The sequence below is a fragment of the Pinus tabuliformis genome, chromosome 6, assembly GCF_031772625.1.
Source record: "Pinus tabuliformis cultivar Carrire ecotype Pingquan chromosome 6, CPIR1, whole genome shotgun sequence".
NCBI classification, from domain to species: domain Eukaryota; kingdom Viridiplantae; phylum Streptophyta; class Pinopsida; order Pinales; family Pinaceae; genus Pinus; species Pinus tabuliformis.
The window spans coordinates 1952008335-1952026477 of NC_142292.1; the positions used below are offsets into that span (position 1 = coordinate 1952008335).

The following is an 18143-nucleotide window of genomic DNA, read 5'->3' on the forward strand; positions in this document are numbered from 1 at the left end:
ATGCTTAAATAAGGGGGAGGGGAATGTAAGACACTAACTTGACCCTAGGATTGTAAATAACATGTGCATACAAAACTTAGGCTGGTGATATGTGTGTGTGTGTGTGTGTGTGTATATATATATGCATGTATTTACATGTACATACATATTGATTAGATTGGTGAACGAAAATTACTTTTGGTGGCGGTGTGCCTGTATGCATGCATGTTTATATGTTTTGGGGCCAGTATGCCCGTGTGTATATTCTTTATATGTTTTGAGTCTAGAAAGTCTGATGTTGTAAACATGATATTTCATGCACGCTAATAAATACATTACTACTGTAGACCAAATAAGACAAAAAAAGTATGGGGGATTAACATTTCATGTGTGTTAAAAGGGGGGCTTCATATGACTTAATAATTATAATAAAAGTGCACTGGCTTTTAACTAAAGTCCATGAAGTGGACTTGCGAGGTGCCATGTGTCAAAAAAGAGATACACAAATAAAAGTAGGGGTGTAAGCACTGTTGGCCGTGGGGGGGGGGGGGGGGTGGGGTGGGGGTTTTGGGAGGAGGATTAGATGGAAGGAGGGAGGTAGTAGGAACTCCTGGAGCCACAGTGCTTTGGACATCCCTGTTCAGTTGAGAATCGAGATAGACACCCTAGAGGTAGTGACACAACTTGAGGGATTGGTGCAGAGAAGTGGGTGCACTACTTTGGTGTGGGCTAATGGGAGATGTGAGCCTATAGGTTGGAGGTTATTGGCCTTGGATAGGAAACAAGGGATGACCTTGTGATAGGTGGGACAAGTTTCCTAGTGTGAGGGCTTGGAGGGTGCCTGAAGACCCTGGAGGGCAACAAGAATTCTTGGAGCTGCATGACTTTGAGAACATCCTTGTTTGACCTAGTTAGACACCTTGGAGGTAGTGCCACATCCCGAGGGACTGCAAGAGCAGAGAAGGGGGTGTGCTACTTGGGTGTGCGCTGATGGGGGATGTGAGCTTGTAGGTTGGATGTTGGTGGGGTTTGTTACCTTGGCTCGATTTATTTTGTGGTACTGGACGTGTACCGGTTTTGGGTGAGTTGTTGCATCATGGAGTCGAATCCCCCAACTTAGGGATGACTCGTTGTTGAAAGAAATGAGCAGTGGGGTCTATGGTTGGGAGGAACGTTTGAGGTTCACAAATAGTTGGCAATGTTTATCAGATAAGTGCTACTGGTAATATTTGTTTGCATTATGCTGCAATTAGTTATGTATTTTTTTGTGCTACTTGTGAATTATAAATTGAATGATTATTGTTAAGCAATTATATGCTTGTTTATGACTAATTACATTTTAGAGTGCATTTTGACATGCATAGTACCCCTACAGGGAGTAAAATAAGAGTAAAATTCCCAAGAAAACTGGTTACAGAGATAACAAGCACAATAATATGCCCTAGCGGGTGGATGCGGGCATTACAACGTACCTTTGACCTCGTGACTAGTGAATGCTATAATTAAAATCCTCATTGTAGTTTTACTTATAACATTGACTGGTCACAAGGTACATATTTTTATACAATTCTGTTTACACACATACAACAAAGATTGTTGTTACACTCTTCAAGTAACCACTTGCATGAGTAGTCAAGAAATGATCAAATATCGAAGTGGTCACAACCTCCAACATGCAATGCTCCATAAAATATACTCCATATATGTGCCCTTCAAGAAGGATGAGTGAGAAAATAATAAAATAATATCTCTAGGCCAATGCTTTATAACCTCCCAAAAATATGAATGTGGTAAATAAGGTGCATGAACATGTGCATAATAAATATCGTCCATGAAGACGTGTGGTGTCTCATGAGTGGCACATCCACTCATCACGTGTGAATAAGGTGTGGAAAAGTGTGCAAGAACCAAGTCAACAAGGAACTTCTTCCCACACGTGGACCCGAAGTGGATTGCTCCAACAAACTCCATAGAAAGGTGTATAAAGTGTCAAATATGTGGATCACTTCACATGCATGATAGGTCAAAGGTCTTGGAACGTTCAATAACCTCCCAAAAATAGAAAAGTGCTACCTCTAATGTGCAATCTAGTTTTGATAACATCGACTTCGACAGAAAGGCCGAGAGGGTTTGAAAAACATCTTTTTTGGAAACATCAATGAGAAAATCGGCAAAAAATGGCAACCATGGAAAACATTAAAAATGCAAAATATGTTCATTTTTTTCAAAATTGGCAAAAATCGGAAAAATGGCCAAAGGGAAAAATCATAATTTTTTGGGATGAAAAATCGAATGGCCGAAAAAATCAAGATTTTTTGGCACATTGTCGAAAAATTGATGTTATCAACACTAGTGCAATCATTTCATATTGTTAGGTTTGACAAAATCAATTTATCCTAATAATAATAAAATACACTCCAAGGTGGGTACAACTCAAAACTTGTGCAAGTGGGTAGGATAAGAACCCAACAAATTCTCTTGAATGTGCAACCATCTCATCTCCGTTAAGTTTGACCAAATCAACTCCCTAATGAATTGCTTTAGGGTGATTACAACTCGTCAAATAATGTGCAAAAGTCGTGTTGTTTTGCAAAACCATCAACTGATTTACTGAGATCACATGCATAAGAAAATTTTTCCCTCCTTTCTCAAAAATGTAATATGATACGTGCATGCCACTTGGAAAAATTGGTGATGTTATCAACACTAGTGCAATCATTTCATATTGTTAGGTTTGACAAAATCAATTTATCCTAATAATAATAAAATACACTCCAAGGTGGGTACAACTCAAAACTTGTGCAAGTGGGTAGGATAAGAACCCAACAAATTCTCTTGAATGTGCAACCATCTCATCTCCGTTAAGTTTGACCAAATCAACTCCCTAATGAATTGCTTTAGGGTGATTACAACTCATCAAATAATGTGCAAAAGTCATGTGTTGTTTTACAAAACCATCAACTGATTTACTGAGATCACATGCATAAGAAAAATTTTCCCTCCTTTCTCAAAAATGTAATATGATACATGCATGCCACTTAGAATCCATGCTAAAGAAGGAAGCTCTCTATCAAGAATCCTAAACCTCCTCCAGATAAATCCATTCAAGTGTGAAAGGATCCAAATTGAAGTTGGACGCATCATTAATAGTGTCAAGTAGACCTTAGAATGATTAAATCATCTTGAACATGTGTACACAAAGGCTAATGCTCTAATATAACCATAATATACCTCCATATAATAATTGGATGATTAAATCACTGTGAATTTTTGTGCCAATAAGGGTTGCACTCCATCAAGCATTGTACCATGTAAATAATAGTTATACCTCTAGCAAAACCCCACCATGATTATCACAAAATATAAGCTCTACCTAAGCTTGAACCTAGGGTGTGCACCACCTTCAATGGACTAATATCTCAAAAATACATCCTCCAACCTTGGGAAAAGGCTAGACCATCAAGGAAACATGTAGTAACCCACCTCTAACTCAAACTTAGGAAAAGTACGCCAACAAGGGTACTAACATCATTACACACATTCCCCCCTAGGTGATGTCTAACATCACAATGTTATATCACTTGGTAAAATCACACTATGCATTATGCATATTCCCACCACATAAATATCATAGGAGAAAGGGTCATAACAAAGTTTTAACCCCAGCCAATCATCAATTATTCCCTCATCACACATCCAAAAGTGAGGCCCATTTAGAACACCTCCTCCTAGTGACAAACACACATCATAACATCATCATAGAAATCTCTAAGATGCTCCAAGACGAAGAAGAGACATGAAATAAAAAGCATCCACATGTCAAGAGAGTGATCCAAAGGCATGAAAGTAGCATCCACAACCATGAGAATACCATCAACCATGACCATCCACCAAAGAAGAGTGAATCCTTTTTAGCCGAAAGCACCAACTCAACCAAGAAGTTGCATCTCCAAGCAAAGAAAGAGTTTGTAACCCTAATTCATTCAAAAAGCTTGAAGGGTATCAAGATGAGCTAAGAACTGAAAAATATTCTTGGAGGTGTTAGACTTTCTTTTCATGAACAAGGTCCATTCAAATTCTGTCAATGGGATGAAGATCGCAATGGGGAACTTCATACAATATGAAGTGACACACTAACAAAGGGAATTCCTAGCACAGGGTGCTCTAGTAAGAATTGTTGGCATCCTCATAGTAATTTCAAACTCATTTGCAAAGTCTAGAATGTTGTTCCAGTCCTGTTCTTTCTGGGATCTCAAATGCAATCTATGGTTGTCAGAAAGGTAAGTATAACTCATGAGATTAAGAGCAGCATGCACAATCCTCGGTGTAATGCAAAATTTCAAAGCCTTTTAAAGAAGCGTATCACATACTTTCCCTTGCTGATTTTTGTGCATATCAAATGTACAAGGTCAAGATATCAATGGCTGTGAAATGGCTGCATATATAATTTAATGACAATGCTCCTGCTGTAAGAAATCTGCCCCATTGTGGAGGACACATCGTTGATCAACAATAGAATGTGCATCACATAGCTCAACATCCTTTTGCTGTACAAGACCCAAGGAAATAGGATCTGTAATGTCTTCATCATGCCCCTTGGAATGTCTCCCAATGTTGATTGGTAATGGAAAATACCCATTCAGATTTTCCTCTATCAAAATCTCACTATCTGTGTTATAAATGGGATCTCTATGAAGAAACCAATGATCCACATACCTTCTATGTGTCGCAATCGCAAAAAGAGTGTCTAGACTCTAGAGCATTACCTTCTTGAATTCTATGTTGTTCATCACATGAGCTAGTGGAAGTTTTTGCATTTTCTTCAATCTCTGAGGGATTTTCTACCAGGTCTATCCTTTTCAAATAATAAATTGATTCATCATCAAATTAATAAATTTGAAAAGGAAAATTAATCACCAAACCCATGTCTTTCTCAAGCTTACATGATAATGGTTACTATAATATCTGCATGCAATTGTATCTTGTCATCACAAGATGTTTCTTTCGGATCAAGATGGGATGCATAATCTTCAACATCAAGTTTTTTTGAAGAGTTGCAACAGGGTCTTCAACATCAAGCCTTTGTGAAATTTTGCAACAGGGTCTTCAATAACTTCATCACACTTCTAATCCTTCAGATTTGAATTCTCGTGCATAAGTGCTCATTTGATGAAAAAGAAAGCCGGTCATGAAAGCAATCCTCATGAAACTCCTTCATATTTCCTTTAAAGTTTTGAGATGCAATAAGATTTTTAGGAATTTGATCCTCCCATTCAGTCTCTGCAATGTCAAGGATTAATAACTCATCTGATAAAATAATGGATTGGTCCATTATTGACGAATTCTCCTAAGGTTGATCTTCTTGCTTTACATGGGTTAGCTTCAAGTATTTTTCTTCTATAATAGCAACCGATGAGTTTAGTGCATCATATTTATCTTTGAATTTGACAAGCAATAGATTAGAAGGCTTATTGTGATATGCAAGCATCAAATCATTATTTTTTCTTCTTATTTTACGACAAATCTCATGCAAATCATATGCAACCCATTATCCTTCAATATGTTCTTCTTCGTAGCTAAGATCCCAAAACTTTTAGAATGCTTTTATTAAACTTGAAAATGAAGAGATCTCCTTTGGTCTACAATCATACAACTACTACAATGCATAACATTCCAAGTTAAGTCCAAACATTTTGGTCATGACATCCTCATGGATAATTGAGATTTGAAAAAAGTTCAAATAAAGCTATAACATGTTATGCAGTAAGATGAAGGTGTCCATTGAACTTTGGAGCATTCTCGAACCATTTTGGATGGGGGAGCTTAGTCAGATATCCAGAAATGTCTGAGAAATCCAAAGGACTATTTGATTTAGCATCCAACATTTTTTTTAATGATGCCATATCTCTTAACTTCAAATCTCCAATATGACAAGCTGATATGAAAATTTTGAAATCATATCACCATCATACCTCATTTCCATATCAGTGGAGTTGCTTTGCGATTCTTCAAATGCTTCAAGTCTGTTGGATGTCCTCACTTATACAAATATCAAGTCACTTCAAAATCTTATAGAATAAGGCCTCTTTCCTTTGTGGAGTCACCATATGAGAACCAATTCTTCAAAGAAATGCCCTTATCAAATCACTGTAGTCAATCTATTGTAGCTCAGGAATTGGACTTTGTCCGTGACAATGGTGTCATTATGTTACCTCCTAGTTTTACACTCAAAGATGTGTAAAGTGTTGAAACCAAATGCAACTCTAGTTGCATGTGGGAAGGTTTCCCATTGTAACCACAATTCTTCTTCACACTTTAGGCTGGCCCCTTTGGCACAAGGGAGGATTCCCTACAAAGAATGTTAAAGATGTTCTTTGACAATAAATGGGATGGTGGATTGCCAAGGCCAGTATGTTAAAATTGGCAACTAGGGCCAAATTCCACTTTGGTCTGCTCCTTTGAGGAAGATTATTGTGGCATTGAATTCCTCTTTTCAAGAGGTCCAGAATCGACCTTAAGATCACCAAATTTGGATAAGGAAAAATATTTATTTACTTAAAAGAAATTCTACAAGTTATGACCTTATTAAGGAGGGAAAAATGAAAATTTGAAATTCAAATTTGCCTCCAAAATGTTAAGGTCGGCTTCACCTCCATAAGGACAAATTGTTATATCTATAGGTGTCCTCCATTCTCATTAGACACATCAACTTGCTCAAAACATGTCTGAGGCAGCCGAGGTCTTGAAGGAGGTTGAAGGACTGTTTAGTTGTGGCTTCTCTTCTGTCACAGGGTTGAGATTCTCATGAGAGGCAGCCGCAGCACAGGGAAGACATGGGCATGATAGCGAAGGAGTATTTAAGGTCTGTTTATGGGTTTTGGTTGGTCAAATATTCAGCGAAGGCAAGCTGAGGCCTAGCTGGTCAGATTGGAGATCTATTGGAGTAGTATTCTTCTTTTTTGATAAACCGCAAGTATTGAGGAAAATGCAGATCACTACAAGTCTATTCTGGGATGTCAGTTCTATCTTTCATTAACATCAAGCTGCAGGCAGTGAGCGTTGGAAACATGGAGAATGAGGCTAGCCGCTTTATTGTTGAAGGAAATTGAATGAACAGAAGTGAGCTATAATCGAGCCCTAACCAAGTTCCAGATCTGCCTCCATCGCATCATCACATTAACCAGGTTTGCCTACCAAGTATAGAACTGTTTTGGGCCGCTCTATCCAGCTAGAATTGAGATCCTTTTGAAGACTTCCTTGCAGCTGCTTTGTCTTCTGTTGATCTCTGATTAAGTCAAGATTTGACTGCTAAGGTAGAATGGAAGATTTGCGTGGGCTGCTTCTTGGTCATTAATTGTACTTTTTCTCTCTCTTTCTCTGCTGAACATTTGAAGATAATGATAGGAAGATTTGATCAAGGGTTTTCCCCATCTTGGGGTTTTTCCCTGGCTTGAGCCAATCTCGGTGTTCTCTTGTCTTGGCTTGTCTTTTGCATATGTTATTTATCTTCTTTCTTCAATTACTGAGATAATAGTTTATGTGAATGGAATTAATCTTGGGATCTTATGAAATATTGAAGTAATTGACCTATGCAAAGAACATCTTAACCAAAATTTAACGCAGTACCTATCCAATGGGTAATGGAGTCAAGATCAACAAGTGAGAGAGTTCGAACAATACGGAAGAACACGTAGTTTGGCTGTTACAAACATGCTCTGACTAACCAGTGGATTTATTTCAATATGCAAAAAGTTAAAGTTCTCTTCCAAATATGCTCCTCACGACCAATACAAAATCAGCCAAATAATAATGTGTAACCGTGAATAATTAAAGGACAACCATATGTGAAATCATAAATGAAGTAGACACAAGTAGGTTATCCTCTTTATGGAATGAACATCCATAATACATCAATCCTTCAAGTGTGATTTCACCCAGGATCAAGAGAGCGTAGATGTGCCACACTTGACATTGATACTCTAGCTAGGGAAGTGCTCGAAAAGAGAGTGAACAGCCTTAATTGAGAGATTTTGATACTCTAGCTAGGGAAGCGCTTGAAAAGAGAGTGAACAGCCTTAATTGAGAGATTATAGCAGCAGAATTCTTCAATAAACAAAATAACTACAGCAAGACAAAGGGAGGGTTTCACCTCAACCCTAACATCTTCTTCTGGAGCAAAGTTATCCTTCAAAGATTATTTCAGTAGATTTGTACTAGTAATTTCCAGCAAGGAAGATGAAGAACCTCACATTAGAATCCCGCTTAACTTCTTCTCGCAAAAGGATCTTCAACTAAGCTTGGAGGTGAACTCCCACAATTCCAACCATGCGTAGCTCTTCCTTTTGTAGGGTTCCTCTTCAACCATTTTACAATAAAATATTATTAATTAGCTTCTAGATCCATGATCCTTCTCGAAACAATAATATTAAAATACATAAAGAAGTTTAGAACTCTCCTTGAAGTAGGGCACTGCCTTAAATCATGCTTGTTTGACCTTGTCTTTAGGAATTATATGCGGCTTGTCTCACTCTTCCTTGCAGTAATTTCCAACAAGGGTCTTCTGGTAATTTATTCTCCTAAAATAGCCATGCAACTCTAAAATTGGTGGAGTGCTTTTCTAAGTTCTTCCTTTGTTCATGTGACCCTTGATTATGCCATGAAACTTAAAAAAAGGTCTCCTAAGATGATGGGTTCTCCTAGGATGCATCTTTGTCTTTGTAAGAGAGCTTCTAAATGACAGATTTCACCATGTCAGGAAGCGTGTTCTCTATAAACCTCCTTATTGCTTTGTAAATCATGCCAAAAAACCCACTAGATGATAAATCATGCCTCCAAATATGTAGAAATGCCTTGTGTAATGATGGATGTCTCAAACAGTGCTCCTCAATGGAAGAATATGGATCAAAATATGTAGAAACAGCTGATAAACCAACAACCATCATTATCATGGTCTCTATTCTTGGCACTCAAGTTTTCATGCCTTGCTGGAGGGGGTAACTGTGTAACAGGAAACAAAAAGACATGGCAATGTAGGCGATCTGTGAATACCATCCCAACTTCAAAGGAAAGTAGTATCACCAATATTTTATATTCATATTCTTTGCTGCTTTAGAACATTTTCCATTTTGCGCCCTGCTGTATTTGTGCTAGTATGTAATCAGTCTTATGGGAGAACCGATGTAAATTTTATGTCTTTTTTTTGTGCCATTTTGTATAATGCTCTGTTGCTTCTTGTTTGATTTTAACTCAAAATTCTCGCTCTTTAGGACTTTGCAAGTACGATCTATAAGCTGTGAAGGATAACATTTATCTTGAAATTTATTGTTTTCTTGGGGACAAAAGTTGTGATGATTTTGAACTGTCAATTTAACTCTAGGAGCTTTGATTTTGACAGGAAGTTTTAGAGGAGATAGAAGAAGAAAGACAGAAGCGAACAGCTTCAGGAGTAGAGCTGCATATTTCTCAAGATGCGTGGGATGATGGTGTTGGTGCAGTTCTAGTAGCATGCAAGGATGAGCGTTCATGTATTCAGCTTCAAGATTGCATTACCAAGGGGCCACAGAAAGTACATGCCACTTATCCTTCTGATTTCAGTTCTTGTGCAGAACAAGTAGTAAACTAATTTAGCAATCAAAAGATTTTTGAACTGTGATGTTGTAACAACGTTATTAAAGATTAGTTTCATCTTTGTGCATGTGTAGTTGGGGGCTACAACCTGGGTTGGTTGTGGCATGGGAAAGCTTGGGATCAATTCATTTTTTAATGAAGTATTGTGTGCTCTTTATTAGAGTAGGTTTTTTGTGAAGATGTTTTTTTGTTGACTTGAACAGGTATTTAAGCTACTTACAGTCGGTTTATGGTAATTTTTAACATAGTTTTTTTCTTTTTATTGATTTGTAATTTTCACCACTTGGGATGGAGTTGGAGGGTGTTAAGTGCAGATAAATTTCAGTGTCATGTAAAGGCAATTAAGGAAATTTTTCTTTAGTAGCACAGATTCTACATGTTTTATTCTGTAGACAAATTTTTTCTGTTGCAACGTGTATTTATTCAATTTGTGTATTTTATATAACTTTTTAAAGGTCAAGTCGTAGTGTTTGTTGCTGGAAACTCTTATCCTGGGCCAGAATCACAATTTGCATGATTGATTGTTTGTGGTTATTGTTAACCCTGCTTTTGGTCCAAGCCAAGTTGGGGTTATTGAGTCAGCTATGATTCTACATTGGTGATCCCAACCTAGTGATCACTTGCTCCTTTTGGAAGGGTTGTTTTTTGTTTGTTTGACAACTCTAGTACACACCCTACCTTTTGAGGTGTTCACATGGTTTGGGTTATAGCTATTTACCCACTTTGGAGGAGAGCACTTGTCTCTAAAATGGTTTAATTAGGCATTTATCCACCTTTAGAGGTACTTCTCCATGCTTGGAGTAAAGTTCGTATCTAGGAAGCCTTAGCAATCTAATAGCACATTTTTGAGGCATACTTCACCTTTGATGGAGAGAACTTGGCTTGGGAGCCTCATTTTGGTCAGTGCACACCTTCCAAAGGGGTGCCCTCCCCTCTCCTTTGACTTTTTCACCTCTTAGAAGTGAAGCCCTTGAGCTTTGCGGGTTGTAAGTCTTCCTTTTTGTTATTTTCATGGAAGATTAATCATATTTAATTTATTTTCTATTTAGGAGATTTCATTGGGGGAAAATATTCTATTTTATTCTATGTATGAACTCTTCCCTTGGGCTATATAATGGATGGGGTGCATTGCCCTTGTATTGGCTGTTAAAGTGTTGATCAATTGTCCTGCTAGGGTCTTGATCTCTCAAGATCTTTGTTTGAGTTATAACATGTTGGTGACTATGTTATATGAGGGCACAAACTAGTATACTAGTGCCCCAAATGGCTGGAAACGTCAAAACAGGTATGAAATGGCCTAGAAACACTGTTGGCCATACTACATAGCATTTTACAATTTGGAAATGTTGTGTTATACGATTGATGATGTTTCCTAGTCATTTCGGTGAAAATATCAATGGTTTTGATGCGTTTTTTTGTTGTGTGGGCCTATTCAACTGCCCAAGAAGGGCATGGGTGTTGAAAATGTAACTAGTATTGGTCTTCATAATTGTTGTCTAGCTCATGACATGATGTAATTATTATGTAGTTGTAAAAGAAAAGAAAACTATTATTTTATAAGCATGGGTTTCATTCTCAATTTAGGTCAAAGCACCCATTGTGTGCTTCTAGGGTTTGTGTCATGAGTCATTGTACTTGTCATCTTGTATTAGACCCTTCTTGGGCTTATTGTATCAAAGAAGAAAAATATTGTTGTCAAAAATATAATTTGTGCTTCCTCCACCAAGTCGGCCTCATTAGGGAGCTTCAACCACTATATATAATAGTGCATTCGACCTATTGTGACACATTCAAGCAAGGAAGTTAGATCTGCAATTGCAAGGAGTGTGAAGGCAAGGCAAAGGAAGAGAAAAGACTTGTAGAAGGAAGAAAACCCTAGTGAAGGAAGGAGGAACCCTAACAAAGAAAGAAAGGCTGTTTTTTCTCTTGTTTTGGCTCACACATGCGAAAATTCTGAGTTGCAGGAGGGTCGAGAGTTGCAGATCTGTAGTAGACGCGAAATTCTGATGCAGGAGGCTGAAATTTGAAGTTTGACTGAACTTGAAGAAGGTTTACTTGTGTTGACTTTTGGAGAACTTGACTAAGAGTTTTACTAGATTTCTTGGTAGGCTGACTTGGTGGATTGGAGTAGGTCTTTGTCTTGGTCAAAGGGTCTTGGTTCTTTCATTTGATTTGGTTCTTAAAGAAGAGGAGAATTTTTGGGTTTTCCCCTATAAGAGGGGTTTTGCCATGGCCGAGACCCTACATCCTATGTCCTTGTTGTTTGGATCTTCATGCATGTATGTTTTGGTAGTTGCTTGATGATAAGAATATAAAAGAAGACATAAAAGAAGATAATAAGAATACAAAGAAATCATAAGTAATTATCAAGATAAGAAAATCTTCTTGTCTTTTTGATTTTCTAACAATGGGACCTTAGATGGGAAAACACAACTTAATATACCATTGATAAAGATATTTAATGAATCCACATATCTAATTAACTCATTTTTACATTTATTTGAGAAAAAAAATTTACAATTATCTACAAATATCTACAAACCCTAAAAACCTCTTCTTTTCCATAAGAAAACACTTATTCACTTATTCCTCTCACTTTCTTCAACATGAAGAGCTCTGTACAACAAGAAGACACATTTTACTTGTGTTTTAGAGCATTTTGAGCAAACTCTGATGTGTTTCCCGACAAGAGGACAATTGTGGGCAACAAATTTATTTGGTGATTGTTGCATCTTAGGTTCTCTGTAGTGTACCCTACCTTTTTTCACAAGACGTGACCACTATGATGAGCCAGAAGTGTGATGATTTTGATGTCTGTGGCCATGATGGGATGATTACTGTACATGTGTGTGTTAGTTAGTACCCTAGATCGCCTCAAGTGGATAGTCATGGCCAATCCTTTTAGTCTCCATTCTCATGGTGCTGGGTTTTATGGCTCCAATCGCCTATTCCTTGGTGGTAATGCTCATCATGTCGAGCATTTATGTCCTAGGTAGGTATTCAAGCATCTTGAGATGGATCTACTAGGACACATGATTTATAAGAGTCCTAACTACTCATCTATTTTATTTGCGATGTAAAGGTGATTGTGCTTTGTAATGGTTGTCACACTAATACTTTAGTACACCTATTTTACCCCACATGGACCTTCTTTTTGCTTACATATGTTCCACACTTTGGCCATGAACCCTTGGAGGTGATTTTGCACATGATTATCTAGTTTCATGTTTTTGAAAGCAGTTTCATAGTTGTAATGACCCATCAAATTACAGGGAACATTGGAATATTAGCAAGCATACGAGACGTGCATATGATAGCTACATATGCATGAACCACATGTATTGCACTAATATATACACTGGCTAATATGGAAAAATGTCCAAGTTTAGGTTGATGAATTGATTATCGAAATAAATTCCTGACTCGCCAGAATATTATAAATATATCAAGTAGGACCTTGATATGGGTACAACTCTTGTATACGTGTATAAATACCTTTTAAACAAAACACACACACACACACACACACATATATATATGATAAAGATATTAAAAAATAAATTAAAACTAAATTAAATTTATAAATGAATTAAAGTTATAAAAGTAATTAAATTTATTAAAAATAAATAAATAATTTGAATTATATTAAAAATTAAAGTATGAGATTAAATAAAAATTAAATTAAAACATTTAAAATTGAAGTATACAATTAGATTAATCTATGAAAAAGGATTAAAATTAAATCAAAACATTATAAGTATGAATTAGAATCTCAAGATACATTATGAAGGTTTGTGTATAATCAATAGAATGAGACCGCCTTTGGAGAGCTGTGAGAGACGGATGACCAAGCTGCTCTTCCATGTGCTGGAAGGTAAAGGAGACAACAGGTCTGGGGAAAGATGGAGACAGTGGTATGGAAGGTATAAGGCGAAGGGTAATACACAGAGACGAGGAAAGGAATACTGAGAGAAGACAAATACTTACAGAAGAGCCATCAAAGGAAGACATTGAGCCTGATTGTTCTTGGAATGCTAGGCACAGGGGCTAGAAGATTTGACTTCTAGATTTGGGGACCCTATAGGTAGCCCTAGATAGGCTGGGAGGTAAATGTTGGTTTGGTAACTGCGGTAGCAGGAACAACAACACCTTCAGCTGGTAATTACTAGTTATTCTCTTGAAATGTTAACTTCTTTAAAATTTTAGTTATTCTTTGAGTAACATTTCAAATTAGGGATTTATACTGTGTAAATTTCTAATTGCAAAATTACGTCTTAAAATAAAAATAAGTTCTCTGAATTAATTGTCGAATTTCGGGTTCTACAATAGTTCTTGAGGGATCACATATATTGAGGCATGGTAAACGCTCTTCAAGGCTTAGATGGGTTAGTTACATCACATGGATGCCCTCTAAACATGCCATGTGGAAGATGCTAGAGTGTTGTCATCATTTTGCGTTTTTTGAGCTGGTTTTTGTCATTAATGAGGGTCAACCCACATGTGTGGCTTTTTATGAGAGTTGTGGGGTTTTTGAGCCCACTTTTAATGAGGTGGAGGTTACTTAAGTAATCATTATGTATATGAAAAATAGTCAATTAAACAATGAAAGATGATATGGTCATAGCTTGAAGGCACAACTTTAACACTGATGGGTTGAGTTTCATTTGAAGTTATTTCGCTTGTGTTGAAGAATCTAGGGCAATTAGGTGTAGAGTGATTCTTTGGGACTAGATAACAATTTGTGAAGTCTTTTTACAATTTGGATTTGTTAGCTTAATCTTCTTCTTCTCTTATTAATGCATGTGTGTGTGCTTCATCAAACTGCTATCAAAACATAAAACAAGAACACAAGATGTTGGCTCTTTGCCAGGGCCAAAACCTCTCTTCTCTTGAGAGGAAAACCCTTTGGTAAGTTTTCTCTTATCGAAGCTTCTTTCTTGATCAATGCCAAACCCTAGATCCTTGACTAGAAGATCCTCCAAGCACAAGTTTAGTCCTTCCTTTTCTCTGCACTATGTCTCCTCGACACTTTGTCCACCTTCTTCCCCGGCACTTCATCATCCTTCCGGCACTTTGTTCTTCCTCCCACTGTTAGTAGTGCTTCTAGAAGAGACACTTATCTTTTGTACTTAGTGAGATCCTTCACCTAAGGATACTCCTTCCTTCTCTTGACCAACATAGTTCCTTCTTGATGTATAGTTGTAGGCTTTGTGTGACAGCACTGCAGCCCTAATTCTCGCACGTGTGAGAGGTCTTGTTGATGTTATATGGATCCTCTTTCCTTCGCTTGAGGTCCTTCCTTCTTCGCTTGGATAGGAGGCCTAGTAGGCCTAGTTTGTAGCCCAAACGATGAGGTATGTTGGGAGGTGACTTGCTGCTGTCCTAACCGCAGATAGCCCTTCCTTTTCTTCACACGTGTGGTTGGTATTGGCCCTAAAACAATCCCAAAACCTTTGCTCTTCCTTATTGCTTCTTCGCTGCACTAGAGGCTCCTTCTTCGTCCCTTTCTCGGCTTCTTTTTCAGTCCTCTATCTTCGCTAATTTCAGAGTGAGTTTCTTGTCATTTGACGGAGTGGACAACCTCTATATATAGAGGAATATCTCTCCTTTAGGCCGACTTGTTGCCTTGAGGCTGACTTGACTTCCTTTGCTTTGATGGGTGCTTTTAATGGTGCCATTGTTTCTTTTGATGGAGTCTTTGCTAGGAGGAGAGTTGACTTTGCTTGGATGTGTCTTCTTCGACTCTTATACATAAATATACATAATGTAACATACCCTTAAGGTCTTCAACATAATTCTTTTGACTCTTTGACTCACCTATAACACTTTAACATGTGCTAGACCTACTTCAATGAGCAAGAAACTCATTGACATATATTATAAAAATAATATTTCTTTTCTTGAATAAATACAAATATCAAAAGTACATTTATGAAGACCGAACCTAGTTACATTTCCTTCAACAACTTGTTGGGGGTTCAATTGTTAATTTTTAAACCCAACACCTGGCAATTTATTAACCTAGTAGATTATCTCAGATTTATCGAATAAAAGCACAATTGTGATCTTAACAAAACTAAACATTCAATGAAAGCAAATTAAACAACCAATCTCACATATGTACAAAATTTTTTCCCACTCAATAGTTCTGAACCTACTTGGGCTCCCTTGGGAAAATGGCCCTTTGACGAATTTATAGATAAACCTGTATCTAATCTGGTTGATCAATTCCTAGATCTGTTCTCAATTTGTGTTGGTTGATGTGGATCTCCGTTGTGGCACCCTTGCACCTTCCTTGGACCCAACATACTTGAATGGAAGTCCTCCACTCTATCATTGAGAGCTCCAGTCAAGTCTTGTACTCACTGATATGTGTCTTCTCCCTTGGCCTAGCCCTTCTTTTATGAGCTTGAGTTATGACCGAATCCAACCCTAATCTCCAAAGTGATTGCCAGTTTAGATTAGATCTCACCTAACTTGAGATTACACCTAATTTACTAATGCAAAGAACCTTTGCATTTCATAATATTAAACTCACTTTTGACTTATAAAAGAAATTACTTTGATTACTAAAGCAATTTGCCAAGGTCTAAGGACATATTGGGTGACTTTGATCCAAGTGAATGTCGGTGGCCACCCGTCTATTCTACCTAGACCTCCAGTCGGTTTTGTCCGTTTCCTTGATTATAGTAGCATTTACTATTTTTAGTAGTTATTCAGGTCCTATGACCAAGCTATGTTGGAATTTCTAAGTCTAACTGTTAGAAACCCTTCATGTACTTTTCTGATTTATTTCTGCCTACTTGTTTTGATTAATTAACAAGTTATTTACCATGTAAATACTAAAAATAAATACAAGTACATGCTCAACACATTACAGATCATCAACTGAAGGAAACAAAACAAGCACACACGTGACATCGTTGTTTTTGGACCAATGTCCCCGGAAAAACCCAATGCGGGAAAACCGGTGCAACTATCTTTGGGTTTTATTATTATACAGTTTCTGAATACAATCTGGGTGCCAAAACCGGCTCACCCAATAGAGAATAATCTCGGCAGTAGTATCTCTCTACTCGGAAGCAGATATTCCGGTTGAAACCCCGGATAAACACTCTGACAACTCCCAACACCAATCTGCCCCACGAAAACCCCAGCGTCAGCCTCTAGGGACTACGTTAGCCCTTTTTGGCCCAGCGTCTGCCTAGCGTCACCCTGGCTTGCCGTGCGTCAGCCTCTGGAGGCACTGTGTCAGCCCTTAGAGCCTTTGCGTCACTCGCGCTGGCTCTCTGAGGCACTGCGTAGCTCTTGGCTACCTCTGCGTGAGCCCTTGCTGGCTCTGTATGAGCCTCTGGCTGGCTCTGCGTCCCTCTCTCCCGGCTTCTTTGCTGATCCTCCTGGTACTATCTCTGCCTCTGTGCTTTTGTATTCATTGCCCCTTAGCTGCAACTCTGATCACTCTTTCGACTTCCTCAGCAAACCTTGCCCCAGAAAATCGAGATCTTGATCAACTTGGTGTGTTCTCCAAGTGACCCTCAAGCCTCCCTTTATACTTTTCTTGTTGACAAATCAACGACCGAGATTAAGTCCCTAATCAATGGCTAAGTTTAACTCTGGCTTGATCCATGACTTTTGGACCCTTCTAACACAGTTTTATATTAATTCACATTAATATTTTATTTTCCCCAAGTTTATACTTAGGGACTCCATTAAAAATATTAATTATTTTAATATCTCCCAAACTGTTTAGAATCTGCCCAAACCATTTCTGGGTATTGGAGATCTCATGTGCTTTAACCTTGTTAAATTGGCAACTAGGGCCAAACTCCATGTGGATCAGATTATTTATGGCAGCTGATATTTTTATTGGATCCCTCTCATCGAGAGGTGTAGGATTGATCCAAAGATCATCCGATTCCGATAAGTATTTATGGAGATATGAATTTATTTTGATTAAGGATTTATTATCTAGCCGACCAACAACATAGGTAGGCTCATAAGCCCAATAGACGTGACTATTCATCATCCTCATTTTAGTATAAATAGGTGAGGACTTGAAGTCATTTCACACATGTATCCTTGAGGTGATCTCCTCTCCACGTCTGGGTTTTTGGAAGGAGAGAACCAAAAGATACGCTGGCCTTATGGTGATGCCCTAGCCGCAGGTCGATCTATGCAGCAAACAGAGACACCTACACGTTGTCAAATGGAGATATCTCATACGCTGGAATGGAAGACCTTATACACAGTCATGGGAGATATTCAATGTAGTCAATGAAGACTCATCCAACGCAGTCATGATCTGTTCACGGTTACGTTGATCATAATGGATACGCTGTGGATATTATACATTGGTTTTCAACGCAGTCAATGAAGTAATTAACGCAGTCAAGGGAACGTTGTCCAGAAACAACCTGCACGTTGTTCATGCAGATATTAACGCGCTGACCATAGAAGTATTAATACGCTGTTCATGCTGATATTAACACACTGACCTTAGAAGTATTAATACGCTGTTCATGCAGATATTAACATGC

General features: G+C 37.9%; 1 protein-coding gene across 1 annotated transcript in view; it reads left to right on the forward strand.

Moving 5' to 3' along the window:
• LOC149266979 (DNA repair endonuclease UVH1-like) overlaps positions 1-18143 on the forward strand; it is a 128935-nt gene that overhangs the window by 16714 nt on the left and 94078 nt on the right. Inside the window, 1 exon segment of the mRNA XM_089431299.1 lies at positions 9374-9544. Coding sequence (XP_089287425.1) covers positions 9374-9544 — 171 coding nt within the window.